The sequence below is a fragment of the Jaculus jaculus genome, chromosome 12 (assembly GCF_020740685.1).
Source record: "Jaculus jaculus isolate mJacJac1 chromosome 12, mJacJac1.mat.Y.cur, whole genome shotgun sequence".
Lineage (NCBI taxonomy): Eukaryota > Metazoa > Chordata > Mammalia > Rodentia > Dipodidae > Jaculus > Jaculus jaculus.
Genome location: NC_059113.1, coordinates 20314925 through 20335149, shown reverse-complemented (window position 1 = coordinate 20335149; position 20225 = coordinate 20314925). Strand labels below are relative to the sequence as shown.

At 46.7% G+C, this 20225-nt stretch overlaps 2 protein-coding genes across 3 annotated transcripts in view; one reads left to right on the top strand and one right to left on the bottom strand.

Moving 5' to 3' along the window:
* Msra (methionine sulfoxide reductase A) overlaps positions 1 to 20225 on the bottom strand; it is a 476622-nt gene that overhangs the window by 20250 nt on the left and 436147 nt on the right. Inside the window, exon 7 of one of the 2 annotated variants that reach the window (XM_045130916.1) lies at positions 13098 to 13210. The exons of the other annotated variant lie outside the window; for it this stretch is intronic. The gene's annotated coding sequence lies outside the window, so the exon portion shown is untranslated. Of the gene's footprint in view, positions 1 to 13097; positions 13211 to 20225 lie in introns of those variants that run through there. 2 annotated transcript variants of the gene reach the window in all.
* Positions 5666 to 19046, top strand: LOC101607322 (serine protease 52-like). Its single transcript, XM_004671413.2, has 5 exons — positions 5666 to 5741; positions 13084 to 13282; positions 14876 to 15123; positions 16334 to 16476; positions 18777 to 19046. Exons 1-5 carry the CDS (start codon positions 5666 to 5668, stop codon positions 19044 to 19046), a joined length of 936 nt encoding a protein of 311 aa, XP_004671470.2.

The following is a 20225-nucleotide window of genomic DNA, read 5'->3' as shown; positions in this document are numbered from 1 at the left end:
TGTGTGCTACACTGCTTGCCAGCCTTATGCCTTCCTCCCAGTTAACCCTAGTACTGTGGGTCTGTGCCACCACAATGGATGTTGACATGGAGGGTCCGGCAAGGCAGAATAGCCAAGCAGTCACTCTCAGGGATCTGAGTTAAGCCATCTTCTGTAGCAGCAAGGGAGTACTGGACCTGCAGCTGGGCTGAAAACCTCAAATAAATAAACTTCTGCTTAAACTGTCTGTGTCTCTAGACTGAATACTTCCCTTTGAATTTCATTCCACAAAATCGAAATTATGAGGCATGAAATATGAATTACTATTTGGAAGCAATTGATGGAAATCAGTCCTAATCTTTACTTTGTATTTAAGGAAGCGAGTCTTCAAGAAGGCAAGCTTCTGCTCAGGGTTAAAGATCAAGGTATAAGGTTGGGGTTCTCAGGTCAATTCATTTCTCAGGCATCTTCCTTACTCTTTTGTTATAGGAAACAAAAGCGAATGCTTCTGAGATTACATGGGCTATAAGATGTTTTGGAAAAAAAACCTTCATTGTAGGAAAAAAAAAAATATATATATATATATATATGCTATAGCTCAACAAAATTCCCTAGAGAACACATAGCTCAGCCCACACGAAGACAAGGAAAGGCCCAGGGATTCGGAAGCAAAGGGAGCATGACTCTAGAGCTGTTACCCAGCATGATAAACCAAGCAGAGGTCCAACTCTAGACCCGTGGTTCTAATGGTCACCCTTCTTGACAAGTAATGTCCTTTCCTGTCGGTATCTAAGAGGCTGTAGGTTCAAGGTGCATTGTAATCCTACCACCTGCCAGAGCAGCTGGGGTCTAATTATTGACACATTAGATAAGAGTTTCCTTTAGGGCTCTTTGGTTATGTCTTGATGTTCACATTTTAAAGGCCCAAGATGGTATTTTTAAAAATTATTTTGCTTATTTTTCTGTAAACTTTCAACTTCATTCAGTAACTACAGCCCTTGTTATTGTTGCCTCTTCCCTGAGAGGAGTTTATTGCAAATTGTACTCGGTTTCTTATCGTAGGTAGTTCTGGAAGGTGATAAAGGATGTTCTGGACAGGTGATAAAGTTGGTAGCTCTCTTGGCACAACATATTGTGAACTAACAGAGTTCATGTCTTACTAGCAGAAAGGTCATTATTACCTATTAAACAAGTCAGGCCTAATACCACCTTGAGATTCCAAACATCTTTGCCATGGTATTTTCTGGAGCTTTCTGAAGAAAACTCTGTCAGTCAGGTTTTTGTAAGGAAAACCAAGTGCTCTTGTGTGTTTCAGGCAGAGAGAGACTTAGGGACACACGTAAACTGCAGAGGTCAGGGAAGACTGTGGCTTGCTGCAAGAGCTCAGTAAACTGCAGGAGCCACCAGGACCCACTGTGGCTTATGGTCTTCCAGTTGTCTCTTGAATCAGGGATGTTGCATCTGGAGGATTTGCAGGAAGAATACGTGGTTAATGGCCAAACCTCAAGGCCAACACCTACTGAGGTCTATGTGCTTGCCTGCAACCATTATGAGAAAAATGATAAATTCTTTTCCTATAGCTTGGCTTGGAATCCTGTTTTGAAGCATGCTGGGAATCCTGGCACTCAGGCCCTAGCATCCCTGCGAGAGTTAGATCTCCTCCCATGCTGCCAGGAGGGGAAGGTGAGGTAATGCTGACAAGCTCCTGAGCACACAGCACGTGGCTTTGGGCTGAGCCTTAATCACAAGTAGCTTGGTACATTTCTCAGTCCTGAAACCAGCATGACTCACAGCTGTCAACTCCATACTCTCCAGAAAGTTCTAGGTGATGCTGAGCCCTGGTTTTTTTTAATTTTCTTTTTTTTGCATTTGCCCTAATTCCCCTCTCCAGACCCATATGAAGCTCTTGCCTGGGTCCATATTGACTGGCCTCCAGGTGACTTGAGTCACCAGGAATCTCAAATGCCACTTGGTTTTCCCTCACAATGCACCACCCAAGGTACAGGGCAGGAGACGCGAGGCTCGGAGGCATTGCTTCTGTGTCCGCTTCACTGACAAGAGTCCCTTCCTGACCTGGCTCCCTTGTGGCCCCTCTCCCACTACTGTAGCTCCTCCTGGATCCTGGAAGGAAGCAGGCTTTAAGGACACCAGTTCTCCTTTGAGAAATCTCTTTACAACATCCACACTTTTAATGCTATCATTAAAATAGATCCATCTGCCGGGTGTGGTGGCGCACGCCTTTAATCCAAGCACTCGGGAGGCAGAGGTAGGAAGATCACCGTGAGTTCAAGGCAGCCCTGAGGCTACACAGTGAATTCCAGGTCAGCCTGGGCCACAGTGAGACCCTACCTCAAAAAAACATAATAATAATAATAAAATAAAATGGGTCCATTCAAGTTTTCAGAGTAGTATACTAGTTCTTTCTGGAGCCCTCCTTGATTGACACGCTAAGGCTTATACTCACTAACCTTGAGATCTGCCAGTTCTGGAGCCGTCCTTAATTCTACCTCAGAGGACCACGTGGAATTATAGAAAGTCGTGACAAGGCTCACGAGGTCAAAGATAGGACTGGATCTGGCCATCCTGACAATTTCATCTGTAGGAAACCAGTGGGCTCTCAACAGTCCGTTTCCTTATGGAAACACAAATCCACATCCTTGCCTTCAGCCTGAGTCCACAGTTGGACCTTTGCCCCGCACACAGTGATCCGACTCGACTGGCCTTAAGCAAGAAAGAATCAGGACAGTGCTGAGATGCAGAAGGGAAAAGACAGGCTGAAATCCACAGGGAGCAATGTCTATTTCCTAATCAGTCTCCTGCCCCAAATAGCTCTGCTTGCCTCCACCAGATTGCATTGATGTGTTTCCTTCCCTGGCAGCTGATGCCACCAGGCCTTAAACTGGGTCACAGAGGGCGGTGATGAGCTGACACAGGCCCACGGGTCATGTCCTTCCCTGACCTGGCTCCCTTGGCTCCTGGCCTGGAGCTCTGAGCACAGACCCCACAGGATGCCCTGCTCATAGGACATCTGAGCACAGTTTCTGCTCCCTGGGACCACTGAGCTCACCCCGACCGCTGTGTGACGGGGGGCGGGGGAGTGGTTGGGGTCTGTTCCTGCGCTAGAAATGGAGCCTTTGCTAGGCTGCATCCCCCAGCCCATCCCTTCCTGACCCTCCCTCCTCATGGGCAGCTAGGGAGCCACACGTGCCTGGCGTTCTACTAGGGGAGCTTTGGGGCTGGCTTTCCGCAAAGTCTCACCCGGGACTCTGGACCCGCTGAGCAGCAATAAGGCTGGGAGTCAAGTACAAACCGCAGAAAGCAAAACCCCGACTACCAGCTCATGTCAAACCCCAGTGCACCGAGACTGAGCAAGGCAGGTGCCACCCAGGGCCACCCAGCTGCATGGCTTCAGCCTGGTGTCCATTGCCCCACTCTTCTTGTCCTCCTCCTCTCAAGTTCTTTGTCTGCCTGCCCAGCATCATGCCTGATTGTCTCTCTTTTAAGAAAAATTAATTTCTTAAAAAAAAATTAAAAATTGTTTATTTTAACTTTTTTGAGGCAAGCTCAACAGGCTGGCATTTTTTTTTATGAGAGAGAGAAAAAGAGAAAGAGAGAGAGAGAATTACTATACCAGGGCCTCCAGCTACTATAATCGAACTCCAGATGCGTGTGCCACCTTGTGCATATGTGTGACCTTGCACGCTTGTGTCTCCTTATGTGTCTGCCTTACATGGGATCTGGAGAGTTGAACATGGGTCCTTAGGCTTCACAGGCAAGTGCCTTAACCACTAAGTCATCTCTCCAGCCTCTGATTCTAAGAATTCCTCTCTCCTCCCCTCCCCTCTCTCATTCAACCTGGAGATATACTCTTTCTAGCATTCCAGATCACCACAGGATTGCCTGAGCAGAGCTGGACAAGACTTGTGCCCCTCTCTCCAAACACACATGAAAGTCCCAACCCACTACTTAGTTTTGGAGGTGGGACCACTAGGAAAGTAATTAGGGTCAAAAGAGTGGGGCCCTGGTCTATAAGATGATGTTTTTATGAGAACACTTTCTTATAAGAATGATAACACCATGCCCCACCCAGAGACAAAGGAATGAGGACACAAGGAAGTGGCCATCTGGAAGTTATAGAGGGAGCCCTTCCTGGGAACACTGATCTTGGACTTTCAACAACTGAGAAACTTCCAGCATCTCTGACCATAACTCTCAGAAAGTAGGAGTCTGGAGTTTTATCCAGCCAATCTTTAGTATCTGGAGATAGCAGTTTGAGCAGACAAAAAGAATTAAGACCTAGTTTCTTCCCACATGGTGATGGCAAGCGCTTGGGATTCCAGACAACCCTAATTAAGCTCAGGGGCCTCATACACACACACACACACACACACACACACACACACACACACACAAGAGAACCTAACCAAAGTGTAAGAGGGACTAGTTGGAAGAAGGGGCTGAGTAGAAGGCAGGCAGGAATGAGGGGGTTAGGAGAAGGTAATGGGAGGGAATTATGACTAAAATGCGTTATATACAAGTATAAATAAAAATTTGAAAAAGTGCTGCCAACCGATGGAGCTGTGTTTCTTACTTTCCTCATTTCTGCGACAGCATGACTGACAGAAGCCACTCAGGGCAAGAGAAGCACCAACTGCATATGGTGTCTTCAGCAGTGGGGTCTTACCACCAACCTTTGGTGGGTCATCAAGTACTCTGACAGAAATCTTTCTTTTAGGAAACCCTATAGGTCTCTCTGATCAAAAGCTCATTGTGGATGATAGCCACCTTCTAGTACTGGGAGTTATAGGTCAGTGCCCACTAAGAGAAAGAAGACAAGGATAACTAATATAAAAGAGTTAGAGAGAAGAGAGAGAGGGGCTACAGAAGATTAAGGTCAGTCTTCATCGTACCCTCTCCAGTGCCTTGTGACTCAGGTGTTCCCTCTAAGGGTCTGGTGAAGTTTCAACCATTTGGTCTGCCTTTCAGGATGTAGAATTTCATGGTACCATTGCCGTTTTGGGTCTAGATTTGTGTTGTCCACCCTCTCCCTTGCCCTCCCCTCCCTCCCCACCCACCCCGTTGTCTAGTCCTCGAGATGCTTGCTGGGGATGTCGGCGTCTTGGGTAGATTCAGGTTCGGTGCTGTAGATGAGGGAGACTATGTGGCGGCGTGGTTCCTACTCCCAGAGGGTCCACCATCCAGCACGGCAGGGGCCAGAGGAGACGTGGCTGCTGTGGTGGCCGAAGCAGCTAGGACTGTGGCAGTGGGAGCTCACAGCTGGTCATATTGTGGAGAGGAAGCAGGCCTGAGCTGGTAAGCTGTGGGGCCCCTCCACTCAGCTACCGGGTTTAGCATCTTTCCAGCCAGCAGACAGCGGTGGTTGAATTGCTCAGTCAGTGTCCTGTAAACTAATGCAGTGAATTCCCCATGCAAGACACATCCATTCTCTAGGCTCGACTGCTCTAGCCAACCCTCACTAATGCACTCACCTTGGCATCTTCCTCCAAGGTTGGCAGGTAGAAAGTGTCCTACAAAGAGCTAGATGACTCAGCTGACAAGAAATGAATGTAGCAGACAATGAATAAATGCCGTAGACGATGGTTGCAGGGCTCCACTGAAACCATCCTGCGGGGGTCCATGCATGTGTGCCTTGGGTGGGTCTTGCTCAGAGGTGCTGCTGGTCGAAATGCTGTCTTTGGAGGAAGATGTAGTAGTGGTGAACTTGGAATTGCGTCGTGAGCTTGACATCATCCAGGTGCTGTGTTAGGGTCTAGACATTAGCTCATCAGTCATCTCAACACCATACTGAGACATTGTCGTCACCCTGTCTTCAGGCTCCAAGTAAAGTGACTCCCTACTGGTGATGTGTGCATTGGGGCTCCCTCAGCCGGGCCACCGTCCACTCAGCTTCCTTCTCATTCACTCAGGCCACACCAGCCATTTGTCCTGCAGTCATGCAGAAGCACCCCTGGCCATGGAGTCCCCCACTCTACCACCTGTCACTTCCCATCTCTCCATCCTCCCCTCCCCGAAGGACTCAAGTGGTCACCATTGCCTTGGGCCATGCCTGCTCCACCTAGGCCCATTGTGATCTCGTGGTCAGGCTGGCATGAGAACAGGCTCTGCCCTCTGTCCACATGGCTCAGCTGGGGCTCTCCATTGCTAATGCTGACACCAGGCTGATGAAAGGATGGAGGAATGGAAGAGCGGCTTTCCAACTGCTGGTCGCTCTCCTACTGTCCTGGACACATGACTCACTGGCACGTAGGTCTCTATGCAATCAATCCTGTATCTGTGTCCTGCAAGAGCCCCTGACCTCCAGTGGGTGGGAGAATCACTCAGGAGCTAGTCCCAAGGGCCAGTTCCTGGGGGTGCCCACTCAGTAGTAGTTGTGAGACAGGATTCAGTCAGGGCTCTGTTTTCCCAAGAGGGAACACACACACACACACACACACACACACACACACACACACACACACACACAAAGAAGCAGTCACACTTTGCTGAAAAGTCCCTCTCTGCCTCCCAGGATCTATGTGATACTGAGCCACCAGGTATGTGAGCTCTCAGAGGTGATTTCTTCACCCAAGAAGTGGGAATGCAGAAACCCATTGCAGAGGTTTGCTGAGGCTGAGAACCTCTTCCCCCACATGTAGCTGCTCATAGAAAAAGCCCATATATGGAGCTTTATGATTGGGAACTCAGCCTGGCTTCTAGTTATCAGTCATTTTGCTGAAATATTTGCAAATTATCATTCAAATTAAGCACTTAAATTATTTATTTATTTATTTAAGAGAGATAGAGAAATAGGGAAAGAAAGAGAGAGGGAGAGAGAATGGACTCGTTAGGGCCTCTAGCCACTGCAAATGAACTCCAGATGCATGTGCCACCTTGTGTATCTGGCTTACGTGGGTCCTGGGGAATTGAACCTCAGTTCTTTGACTTTGCAGGCAAGTGCCTTGACCACTAAGACATCTCTGCAGCCCAAGCACTTAGTTTTCATCAGAAATCAACACTGCTTTACTGAAATACCAAGGTTCCTTTTCTGGATCTGGAAATTCGGGTGTTTCCTTTTGAGATTAGGCTTCAGGTGCCTTGCAGTGGTGGGCTGGTTTCCATTGGGAAGGGCATGCGTCTCCTTTGACATCAGCACTGGGGACGCAGCAGGAATTCTTGGGCCTCAACTAAAGTTCAGTCGTCACATGTTCTGTGAGATACCTCTATGGGCCACTTACTCAACCTTGGCTCCAGACTTCCTGATTTGAGAACTCACAAGGACAGATGTCTTTGAACTGACAATTCCTCAATTCCCTGATCACATGTACAGGTCACTTAGTGGGTCAAAAAGTTTTTACCATTGAAGTTAAGATGTCTAATGACTATCCATACATCCATCCACCCATCCATCCATCTACCCATCTATCTGTCCATTCACATACTATATAGTCATCCACCTACCTACCCACCCCACCCCTTCCACCGCCAGTCCCCATATTCTCAGTGCTCTGACATTGGATTTTCTGTTTGTTTGCTGGGAATGTGTAGTGGTGTGTGTTGTGGGAACAGTGGTGGCGTGTATGTTTATTGCTATGTGTGGTGTATGTTCTGTATATACATATGTAGTGCACATAAACGTACCCCATGTGCATACAGTGGCAAGTGGAGACCACCTCCTCTATGGCTCTGTCCCTCTTGCACACGTTTCTTTGAGATAGTTTCTCACTGATCCCAGAGCTTGCCATTTGCACCAGCCTCAGGGATTCTCTGGTCTAAGCTCCCCACAGGACTTGGATTACAGCTATGTGTGGCCATGTGTAACTTTTCATGTGGGTGCTAGGGATTGAACTCAGGTGGCCTTAGGTCCTTTTAAACCCTCATGCTCGCGTGGCAAGTGCTCTTATCCACTGAGCCATCCCTCCAGCCCTTGACACAGGTTTTCTGCTCATACAGAATGAAGTGTTAGCTTCCCAGGGCGGCTGAGCCTAAGTTCCACATCTGCATGGTTTAAAACAGCAGCAAGTTTTGTTGGGCACTGTGGAGGCCAAAAGTCAAAAGTACCTGGGCCACAGGCTTCCCATGCTGCCTCTGACCATACTGGGGACCCATTTATCCACCCATCCATCCATTTATTCAGCAGGTTTGCTTCATTTCCTGCAATGAGCTGGATGATGTGGACACAAAAATTAGTCACATATGGTCTTGTCCTCATGGATATTATACTCTAATGACAGAAAGAGACTTTAACAGATTCATAGACCAATGTTTAATTATTAACTGATGCTAGTATTTGGAGGAGAAGACAGAATTTTTAATAAGAGAGAAATTCTATGATTAAGGTAAAGTAGATTTGTAGATTCTTTCCTTCTTTCTTCTCTTCCTTCCTTTCTTCTTCCTACCTTTCTCTCTCCACTATCCGTCTCTCCTTTCCTTTCTTCCTTCATTCTTTCCTCCTTCTGTCCTTTTCCAATTTCCTTTCTTTCTTGTCTGGGTCTCTCTATATATTCCACTTGAGTTCCTCCCACCACCCAAGTGCTGAGATTTCAAGCATGCACAACCACATTCAGTTTGGCAGAATATACTCAACATTCACTATATAACTGAGCTCCACTAAGGACACTTAAGGGCACAGATCAAGGGGGAGGCATTGGAAGAACCCCGAGCTAGGAAGCTACAAGCATTTCTGGGAAACTGAAAGAAGGTTAGTGATGTTGTAAGAGAAATGGCAAGGTCAAGAGGAGTGGCTGGTGTTAGTAGAAGTGGTGATTTGAGGTGTTGGCACTAAGGCTTTTGTCATGGTGATAAATGGTATGGTGGGTAGTATGAGCACATGTGGTGATGGAATTGTATGGTGGGATTGTGTGCTGGTGGAGCTGTGTGCGGGAGGGTGTGTGGTGGCAACATGGTGTGTGGTGTAAGAATATGTGGCGGAATACTGTGGTATGAAATTGTGTGGCAATGGGGTTATGGTGACATTTTATACTGATAGGGCTGTATAGCAGTGGGGTTGTATGGTAATGGAGTTGTGGTGCCATTATGTGGTGGTGGGATTGTGTGATGACAGAGTTTTATGGTAGTTATGCAGTGATGGGATTGAGTGTATGATAGTACGGTTGTGTGGTAGTGGGGTTGCATGGTAATAAAGTTGTGGGGAAGTTCGGTAGTGGAGCTCTGTGGCAGTAGGGTTGTGTGTCAGTGGGGCTGTGTGGTAATGCAGCTATGGTGACATTATATGGTGGTGGGGTTGTATGGTGACAATTGCATGGTAGAGTTGTGTGGTGATGGGATTGTGTAGTGGTGGGGTTGTGTGGTAATGGAGTTAGGGTGATGTTCTGTGGTGGTGGGGGTTATGTGATAACAGAGTTGTGTGGTGGGTTTGTGTGATGATGGAATTGTGTGGGGGCAGGGGTGTGGTGATAGCAGTGTGTGGAGACAGTGTGGCGTGTTGGTAGAGGTGTGGTGATAGCAGTGTGTGGTGACAGTGTTGTGTGATGGTAGAGGTGTGGTGATAGCAGTGTGTGGTGACAGTGATGTGTGATGGTAGGGTTTGGTGATAGCAGTGTGTGGTGACAGTGTTGTGTGATGGCAGAGGTGTGGTGATAGCAGTGTGTGGTGACAGTGTTGTGTGATGCTAGAAGTGTGGTGAAGGCAGTGTGTGGTGACAGTGATGTGTGATGGTAGAGGTGTGGTGATAGCAGTGAGTGGTGACAGTGATGTGTGATGGTAGAGTTGTGGTGATAGCAGTGTGTGGTGACAGTGTTGTGTGATGGTAGAGGTGTGGTGATGGCAGTGTGTGGTGACAGTGATGTGTGATGGTAGGAGTGTGGTGATAGCAGTGTGTGGTGACAGTGATGTGTGATGGTAGAGGTGTGGTGATAGCAGTGTGTGGTGACAGTGTTGTGTGATGGCAGAGGTGTGGTGATAGCAGTGTGTGGTGACAGTGATGTGTGATGGTAGAGGTGTGGTGATAGCACTGTGTGGTGACAGTGATGTGTGATGGTAGAGGTGTGGTGATAGCAGTGTGTGGTGACAGTGTTGCGTGATGGTAGAGGTGTGGTGATAGCAGTGTGTGGTGACAGTGTTGCGTGATGGTAGAGGTGTGGTGATAGCAGTGTGGGGTGACAGTGTTGCGTGATGGTAGAGGTGTGGTGATAGCAGTGTGTGGTGACAGTGTTGTGTGATAGTAGAGGTGTGGTGATAGCAGTGTGTGGTGACAGTGATGTGTGATGGTAGAGTTGTGGTGATAGCACTGTGTGGTGACAGTGTTTCGTGATGGTAGAGGTGTGGTGATAGCAGTGTGTGGTGACAGTGTTGCGTGATGGTAGAGGTGTGGTGATAGCAGTGTGTGGTGACAGTGTTGAGTGATGGTAGAGGTGTGGTGATAGCAGTGTGTGGTGACAGTGTTGAGTGATGGTAGAGGTGTGGTGATAGCCGTGTGTGGTGACAGTGTTGTGTGATGGTAGAGGTGTGGTGATAGCAGTGTGAGGTGACAGTGATGTGTGATGGTAGAGGTGTGGTGATAGCAGTGTGTGGTGACAGTGTTGAGTGATGGTAGAGGTGTGGTGATAGCAGTGTGAGGTGACAGTGATGCGTGATGGTAGAGGTATGGTGATAGCAGTGTGTGGTCACAGTGTTGTGTGATGGTAGAGGAGTGGTGATAGCAGTGTGTGGTGACAGTGTTGTGTGATGGTAGAGGTGTGGTGATAGCAGTGTGTGGTGACAGTGATGTGTGATGGTAGAGGTGTGGTGATGGCAGTGTGTGGTGACAGTGTTGTGTGATGGTAGGAGTGTGGTGATAGCAGTGTGAGGTGACAGTGATGTGTGATGGTAGAGGTGTGGTGATGGCAGTGTGAGGTGACAGTGATGTGTGATGGTAGAGGTGTGGTGATAGCAGTGTGTGGTGACAGTGATGTGTGATGGCAGAGGTGTGGTGATAGCAGTGTGTGGTGACAGTGTTGCGTGATGGTAGAGGTTTGGTGATAGCAGTGTGTGGTGACAGTGTTGTGTGATGGTAGAGGTGTGGTGATAGCCGTGTGTGGTGACAGTGATGTGTGATGGTAGAGGTGTGGTTATAGCCGTGTGTGGTGACAGTGTTGTGTGATTGTAGAGGTGTGGTGATAGCAGTGTGTGGTGACAGTGATGCGCCATGGTAGAGGTGTGGTGATAGCAGTGTGGGTAGTAGTGTTGTGTGTGGGTGGGGTGTTGCTATGATGACAAGTTGATTGTGGGAGCTGTGATTGGAGAAAATTGGAATATAAGTACTAACTACTTCATATTTTTCTGCACGATATGTCTGAGCGCCCTGCCATCAGACCATCACCTGTGCTCTAACTTGCTCTGTTGTACACCAGGTGTTGGGACTCGGCCACATGCTCAACCTTAAGTGTCACTCTCTAAAATGGGTTGGTGATAGCCTCATTTAGCCCTGGGGAATTGTGTGAGTTTAAAATGGTGTGGTGATAGCCTCATTTAACCCTGGGGGATTATGTGAGTTTTAAAAATTAGGCAAAACTTGACTGTCTAGCTAGCAATGAGAATCTAACATTATAGATTTTATTGTTTTATTTTTTTCTTAATTCAATATTGAAAGGGATAAGAACTTTGTGATGGGGCACATGTCTAGCATGTACCAGTCCCTAGGTTGGATCCACTGAAGAAGGAAAGAAGGAGAAAAAATAGAAATAATATTAGAAAGACATCAAAAGATGTCAAAACAAGCTGAGTGTGGTGGCATATGCCTTTAATCCCAGCACCCAGGACACTGAGGTAGGAGGATCACTGTGAGTTCAAGACCAGCCTGGAACTACAATGTGAGTTCCATGTCAGCCTGTGTTGGAGTGAGACCCTATCTTGAAAACAAACAGATAAACAGACAAACAAGCAAACAAACAAGATGTCAAAACAATCCTGTCACACAGGAATGCCAAAAAATTTCTTCATCTCAGTGGTGGATTGAGCTGATCCCTGAAGTAAATTGAATGCAAGTTGGTTCTACTAATAATGACAGGAAATGCAGGACAGAGAAATCAGAAATTGGGTAGAGTCAATCCATCTCTTTGGCTGTGAAAGTTCCCATGTCTGCAGACATTCCCTTAAAAAGGTCCAGAAAAACACAAATCTAGAGCCCAGGATAAAGGTTTCCTGCTGTATGCCAACACCAGACCTGGGGCTAGTTTTGCATGGATAGTAACTTAAATAATAAAGGGGTGTTCCCTCCTTGGCATCTTGACAGGATCAATAGCAAGAGCTGGTCCCTTCTTGAGTCTCCCTCCTCATGTTACAGGAAACTAAGTCACACAAAGATGGCATCAGAAATAGAGTGAGGAACCAGAAAAATGTATTCATGTTGACATGGACTCAGGGGAATGACTTCCAAAATCTGTGTACGGAGCTCAGAGGTTTTATAGACAGTATGGCAGGCAGTTTGACATCATCTTGAATTCTTTACACTATTGGTGAGTTACAGTTTCTAAGATTACATGATTTTGAGGCACAAATAGAAAATTCCTTAGCAATAAGTCAGTGATGAGAAAGTAAAAATGTGGAACAGAAAGCTGTGTGTTCAGGGGTGTTTTTGTCTATGGCTGCACTGACCAGATAACAAACAAGCAGGGTGCAGCTGCATAGATAGGGAGGAGACTCAGGCTCATGCTGTCTCCATGGTAAAGCTTGTATAATGGAAACTGTGTTTTAGAGTATCATCTGGGTCTGCTTTCTTTGTTAAATTTCTTCTACCACATTCACAAGCTTCACAGAGCCCTTCTAGATAATGGTGAAGGTGGCACCTAGTATGCCCCACACATGTGTAGGCATTGATTAGCCTGGTGGCCCCCCCACCAATTTCCCCTTGCTAAGCACTGCTATATGTGTTGAGGAGAGCAGCATTTATATTCGTTTCTTCTAAGCCAACGAGTTTTGATTTGTTGGGACCTAGTTAGCCCCTTCCTCCATCTCTTTACTCTTTTCTTCCTTCTTCCCACCCTCCCTTTCTTCCTCCCTCCCTCCCCTCCTCCCCTCCTTCTTCCCTTCCTTCCTTCCTCCCTCCCTCCCTTCCTTTCTTGGATTAAAGGTATGTGCCACCACACCTGGATTTCTTCTTTCTTTTAGTCTTATGTGGCCAAAGAATAAGTCACAAATCTGAAGAAATAACCATTTCCGGGATCATAGGCGGAGAAGCTGCAGATATCCGCGATTTCCCATGGCAGGTGGGGATTTTCATGGAGGGCAATCATATCTGTGGAGGAACCATCCTCAGTGAGTGGTGGATTCTCACTGCATCACATTGCTTCAGTAAGAATACCAACAAGTGAGTACTACTAGCAGAACCTCTCTCTCTCTCTCTCTCTCTCTCTCTCTCTCTCTCTCTCTCTCTCTGTGTGTGTGTGTGTGTGTGTGTGTGTGTGTATTATTGGGGATTAAACCTAAGGCCCATGCTAGGCAATCACACTACCACAAGGCTCTACATATACAACCATCTTCTCACTTTTTTTTTGACACAAGATCTTACTCAGTTGCCTAGGTTGGCTTTGAACTCACTCTGTAGCCTAGGAAGACCTTTAACTTACAATCTTCCTGCCTTAGCCTCCCAAGTAACTAAAATGACAAGCCTGTGGCATCATACCTAAACCAGAATCTTTCCTTCCTTCTTCTCTTTCCTTCCTTCCTTCCATGTGTATAGTATGCATGGTATAAGTATGTGTTTGGGTGTGTGGGGTGTGGTGTACACATATGTGTATGCAGATACATGCCTTCCATGCATATGCATGCAGAGCCCAGAGAAGAAAATTGAAGTGGATGTTGGCTGCCTTCCTCTATCATTCTTCTGCTTTATTTCCTTTCCTCGAGGAAGGGTCTCTCACTGAACCTTGAATTTGCATGATTTTTAAGTAGACTCTTTGGCCTGGAAGCCCCAGCAATCCTCCTGTCTCTGCACCTCACCCTCACCTTCACCCTCTGTGCTAGAGATACAGGCTTGCATGACCATACCCAGGTTTTTGCCTTTGTGGTGGTGATTGAGCTCAGGTCTTCATGTTTGCATAGCAAGCACTCTTACCCACTGAGCAATCTCCACATCTCCAACATCCAAGACAATTTCTCTTGACAAGTATGGGATAATATTTGCCCTAAGTGCCTCTGGCATCTCAACCAAGTTTGACAGTCATGGAACATGATCTGGTGTTTGGCCAAGTACTCAAACTAGCAGGTGAGAAGTGAGCAGCTCTCCTTCTAGGATTTCTTACATCGTGTTGGATCCTAAACTGAAGAACAAATGTGGACTTTGCATCTTGCTAAGTACCTGCATTTATGGTCTGAATTCTAGAGAGCATCTTCCTAAGACTAGAGATCACTTCCTAAGAAGTGGTGGTGCATGTCTGTAATATAGCAGTTGGGAGGCTAAGGCAGAAGGATTATAAAAAGCCATCTTGTGCTGCATAATGTCACAAAGACAAACAAAACACATTTCTAAGCATTTGTTCTCACTGGGAGAGACAGTGGCTGACTATGACCCAAGAGTCAGAGAGACCTTGCGAGCATTAGTATCTGAGGGCAGGACCTCAGTTCTGAGTGCACAACAGCAACTCTAAATGCACAAATCCTCAAACCATGATTATCAGAAAACTTCTCAGGTACCTGTGGTATAGTTGATATAGCCCATCTTGAGAATCAAGGTCAATGACTAGCTTCCTAGACACTGGCTTGCCTCAGTCAGAGACCATCAGGTTCAGAGCTGGTGAACAAAAGCGCAGGCCTTTCCATGGCTCTGCAGTACATGCATGGCCCAGATAACTCTGCCCGCCTACTTCTTAGGATAGCCACAGAATGAGGGGTGATTTTCCCTTAGGGATCACCTTTTCTCTTCCATCAATTAATTTCTTTTCTCCTTTTATTTGTCAATAAGGTCTAGCTTCAAGATTGTGTATGGCGAGGATGACTTAGATACCAAGAACCTGAACAATGTGGATGTGGACAAGTTGATTATGCACCCTTACTATGATGACTGGATCCTGGACAATGACATAGCTTTGATCTTACTCAAATCCCCGTTACAGTTCGGTACCAACAGGTTACCCATCTGCCTTTCAGAGGTCAGCGACATCCAGGGATGGAGTAACTGCTGGGTGACTGGATGGGGTGCTACCAATCATAGTGAGTGAATTATTTGAGGTCAGTCAAGGTAAGGTGGAACCATGCTGGTGCTGGGAAGAGGGAGAAAACTCTAGAAGTTTTCTCTGCTGCCCCTGAGATTTCTGCCTGGTTGATATGAAGACTTCAGTTCTTACTGAAGTTTCACACTGCCCCGTTCTCAGTCTCCTGAGAAACCATCCTCCAAGGGCCTTCCTAGGCTCCAAATCATAAAAATTATGGAATAGGAATCCTACACAGAGCCCCGGGGATAACCCAGGCAGAAGATTCCTAAGCCTGAGTGGTGACTTGGAGGAACTGTGAGGGGCATATAGAAGGCAAAAGGCAGCTATGTGAACTGGCTTTCAGGAAATCACTCCCTGCCAGCCAGAGCATCTCTGTTCCAATCCATGGTATCAGTTCTGTTCTCCTGTGACTAGGATATTTGCACAGTACAGGTTCAGGCAAAGGGGATAGGATCCAATGACCATAAAATTCTCCTTATAGTACTGACCTGTAATCCACATCAGGACTGCTTTCCAGGCAAGCCCACAAAAATATCTCTTTCTTCTTTTTAATTGGTGAATGTGTCTTGCCTTGGAACCAACAGAAAAGCAAAAATACTTTGTAGGAGGTGGTGCTGGGCCTCCAGGTAGACATCCAAGTGCTGGACATTAGTTCCAGGGAGCTTCCAAAGTGCAGATCTGGTCTGTGTCACCCTTGGATGCTTTTCTAAGCTTAAATTTAAAAGGCCACCTTCTTAGGCTCCTCAACGGTTATTTGACACATATTCATTGACCCTCTTCTCTGTCCCAGAAGTGTTCTAGACACAGGACTCAATAACCAGAAAGGAAACATCCCTGTTTTAAGGAGCGAACATTCCTCCTTGATGAGTGCCTCAAGGGGCCTGGCATGATTCAAGGTGGTGTATATCTGCCTGGGCTCTCCTGACACTCCTACGCATCTGCATAAAACACCTTCTGGGGCCCTAGCTGGAGCTGGTGTCTTTTGTGCAGTGGGAAGATGCTAAACTCAGGCTGAGACTGAATAGGAACCCCGTCCTGGGGAGCTACAGACACATGGGGAAGTCTTGACAATCTTCTAGACACCTGCACTCACTTCCAATTTGGATTGTTCTCTGGGGACAAGGAAGTTCACTTGTCATTGAGGTGGGCAGATTCAGGTGCTCAAATTAAAGGGACCACTTTCTCCCTCTGCTTATCTTCCTGGTAAGGTCAAAGCATGAACACAACTCAAAAACTGCAGAAACTCAATCTGGAGCTGTTCACGTGGACCAAGTGCTTCCAAATTTTGCCTTTCTTCACTAAGAACATGCTGTGCGCGGGACATCCTGAAAGCGGGAAGGATGCCTGCCAGGTATTGGGCTATGCTCTGCTGAGCGAGGGTGACTGACGCCTCCATCCACCCTGTAGGTGAAGTGCCACAGCAGTGCCTGGGGTGGCCATAACCGCAGCCACACGCTGGGTGGCTTAAAAAGTGCACATGAGAGAGCTGGAGAGATGGATTAGCGATTAAGGCACTTCCCTGCAAAGCCCAAGGGCCCAGATTTGATTCCCCAGTACCCATGTAAACCAGATTACTGTGCAAACAATGGCTAGAGGCCCTGGTGTATCCATTTTTCTCTCTCTCTTAAGTAAATAAATAAATAATTCCAAAAAAGTGTACATGAGGGTGGGGGAGATGGCTCAGAAGTTAGGTTCAATTCCCCAGTACCCAGGTAAAGCCAGATGTATAAAGCTGCACATGCATTGGAATTCATTTGCAGTATGGCATGCTCATACTCTCCCGTTCTCTCTTAAATAAACCAAAAATAAACAAACAAACAAATCAACATGAGATTTGGGGGATGGCTCAGAGCGCTTGCCCACAAGCATGAGGCCCAAGATTGCCTGAGTGCGAATCCCCAGCACTGTTGTATGCAGCTGGACGTGGCCATGCACATATGTAACCCAATCCTGAGGTGAGCAGAGACTGGAGAACCCCTGGGGCTAGCAAAACCTGTAGCTTCACATCCAAAGAAAGACTTCATCTCAAGGATATATGTGGATAAGTAATATAAGAAGTCAGCTGATGTTTGCCTCTGGCCTGCTCACGTGTGCATGCACACATGCCTCTCAACACATATTTGCATATACCACACATCACACAAACCACACATACACACACGCACACACACACACGCACACACACCCCCCCCAAACAAGAGCCTTTCACAGCTCAAGACCACAAGACTGAAACCAAGATGTGAGCAAGGTCATGTTGTTCCCCACCTCTGGTGGAGGAGCCAGCCCACCTCTTCCAGCTCCTGGTGTGACTGGCACAGCTTGGCAATCCTTGGCTTGTAGATGCCTCACTTCAACTTCTGCCCAGTCTTCATATGACCTTCTCTTTTCATTTGTGTCATATCTGAGTTGCACTTAAAATTCTTTAAATTTTATATATTTATGAGAAACAGAGAGATAGATAGATAGATGAGTAGAGAGAGACAGAGAGAGAGAGAGAATGGGCATGCCAGGGCCTCTAGCCACTTCAAGTGAACTCCAGACACATGTACCACCATGTGCAGCTGGCTTACATGGGTTCTGGGGAATCAAACCTGAATCTTTAGGCTTTGCAAGCAAGTGCCTTAACCACTACATAGTACTTTTTTTCCAGAAAAATAAGTTAAGCTTTATTATTTATTAAAAATGAAGTTTCTAAAATATTGGTAGTCTATGTGCTGCCGATGTGAACGCTATCTTGCTCCTTACTAGATTTTTTTCCCATGGCCCAAAAGGCCTGGGAGCATGAAAATGGCCACGCTCTCAAGTCTTCACGTCAGTTATGTCTGTTCTGCTTACTCATACTAATTTGATGACTTTTTCCATGATGTTTGAAAGTTTCTAAGTTGTTTAAAATTTAATGCTTTAAGCTACAAGATAACATTTTAACATAAAATCATTCTTTTGCATTTGGGACATATCTGTGTGTGTGTCCGCTATATTCAACCAGTGATCTTTTGTGAGGCATGATAGACTTGGGACTTCGTTGTTGATTGTTTCACTTTTAGGGATTGTAAGCAATACCGAAAGAGAAAAGTGGGCAGTATCACATGGATTTGAGTAAACAAGGCAGGGAAGCATGAAAAATTGTAATAACCAACCAGCAAGCTCAGAGGCAAATTGGGGTGGAAAACATTTATGTAATGATAATGTATCAATAATGATGATGATGAAAATTCTTTTTTAAAGATTTTACTTACTTATTTATTACAGTCAGAGAGAGAGGGAGAGAGAGAGAGAATGGATGTGTCGGGGTCTCTAGCTGCTGCACACAAACTCCAGACACATGTGCCACTATGTGCATCTGGCTTATGTGGGGCCTGGAGAATTGAACCTGGGTCCTTAGGCTTTGCAGGCATGCGCCTTAACTACTAAGCCATCTCTCCAGCCCTGAAAATTCATTTTTATCAAACTGTCACTCGTCACATTGCTTCTGACCAAAGAGTTTGTCACCTACCCAATGGTGTGACAGTCATGTGTCTGAAGAGCTGATTCAAAGTCAGCCTCTGTCATCATAGGAGACGTCCTTGACTGTTCTTTTGCTTCTGCCAGTCAGCTGGGCTGCAGGAGTGGCTTGGTACTGCTCTTCCACTATCAAGCACTTTTCTCTCCTAGGGTGACAGTGGGAGCCCTCTGGTTTGCAACAAAAGGAAAAATAATCTCACGTGGTACCAGGTGGGCATTGTCAGCTGGGGCGTGGAGTGTGGCAAAAAGGAATACCCCGGGGTGTATACCAAGGTGTCCCGTTATCTACGGTGGATCAGCAAGGAGACGACGAAGGCCGGGAGGCCTTATATGTATGAGGCAGATGCCGGCTACAGTTTGCTTTTCTCAGTCTGGGCCATCCTTTTCCTGTATTTTGTGATGCTTCTATTAACCTGGTAATTAAAAAACTACACTGTCTCTAAAACCAAGTGTCCTCTCAGACCATTTTCTGTGCCTGAAGGAGTCGTGAGACTGTAGGAGGAGGTGAGACACGACTGTAGCCCACTGCCGGCCAACTGGGACTCAGAAGCAGGTTGAGTCTTCTGCGAGAGTCCGGCTCTTCAAAGGGAGTGATGTGGGAGTTAGGAAGGCAGTTAGTAAATAACTGGCCAAGAACAGTGGTTTATAAATTGATGAAACAAGTAAAGACACATCCTGAATGATTTCACTGCCACCCGCTGTGACAGTCCTTGTTGGACAATTCGAGGGTCGAAAACTCCCCTGCCTGGTGTATGCAATGGATCTATGATACATAGATTCAACTCCAATTACTCACAATTATAGAAGAAAGAAAAAAAAAAACAATCTTTTTCCACCAAGATAAGAGCCCACTAAAAACCCAGACCACGAAGGCCCTTGGGAAGCCATTCACTCTCTATCCTGCCTGCTCTCATGTCTTAAGAATGTTCATTGGGGTGCTTTGTCCTTGCTGTATGTTCTCCATGTCTGTCCTTGAATATTCTTTCTCAGGTGAGACTAAGAACCTTTAAGACCCACCTTTGGCTCAGTAGCAGTCTGTCACCCATTGAGCCTTACCTTCTGGGCACAACCCTTGCAGGCTTGTTTGGCATCCTGACAGGTCTCTTGCACTCCTGCCTTGAATGTCTACAGGGATCGTGGAGCCCAGACTAGATCTCCACATGGTTATCCCACATGGTTTCTGCCGGGTACCTGTCTGGGAGGGAAGCTGGGGATTTTGAGCAGCTCCCTTCCGTGCATGGGCCCTTGGCTGCCATGTATCAGAGGCAAGTATTTTCCTCTGACTTCTCAAAGGCACCCATCTAGCTTTCCAGATGTCTACGTGGCTTGAAACTGCATGTGGTGCCTCTGAGTCTCAATTTCTCCTGAGACCTAAGCAACTACTAAGGGCCCTCTCAGCTTCTCTCTGTGCCTATGATGACCTTTCTGGGACACGGCTGATTCTCAGCATAGAGACAGAATTGGCAAATGTCGCCCAGGGGAGAGGAGAGGCAAAGTCTCGCTGGTAACGTCAGCTCAGTTCCTAGCCATGCTGAGCATCTGAAGTGCTAGCTCAGTGTCCTCATTGCTTCCTAGCCTCGCTGTGTTGTGACTCAAAAG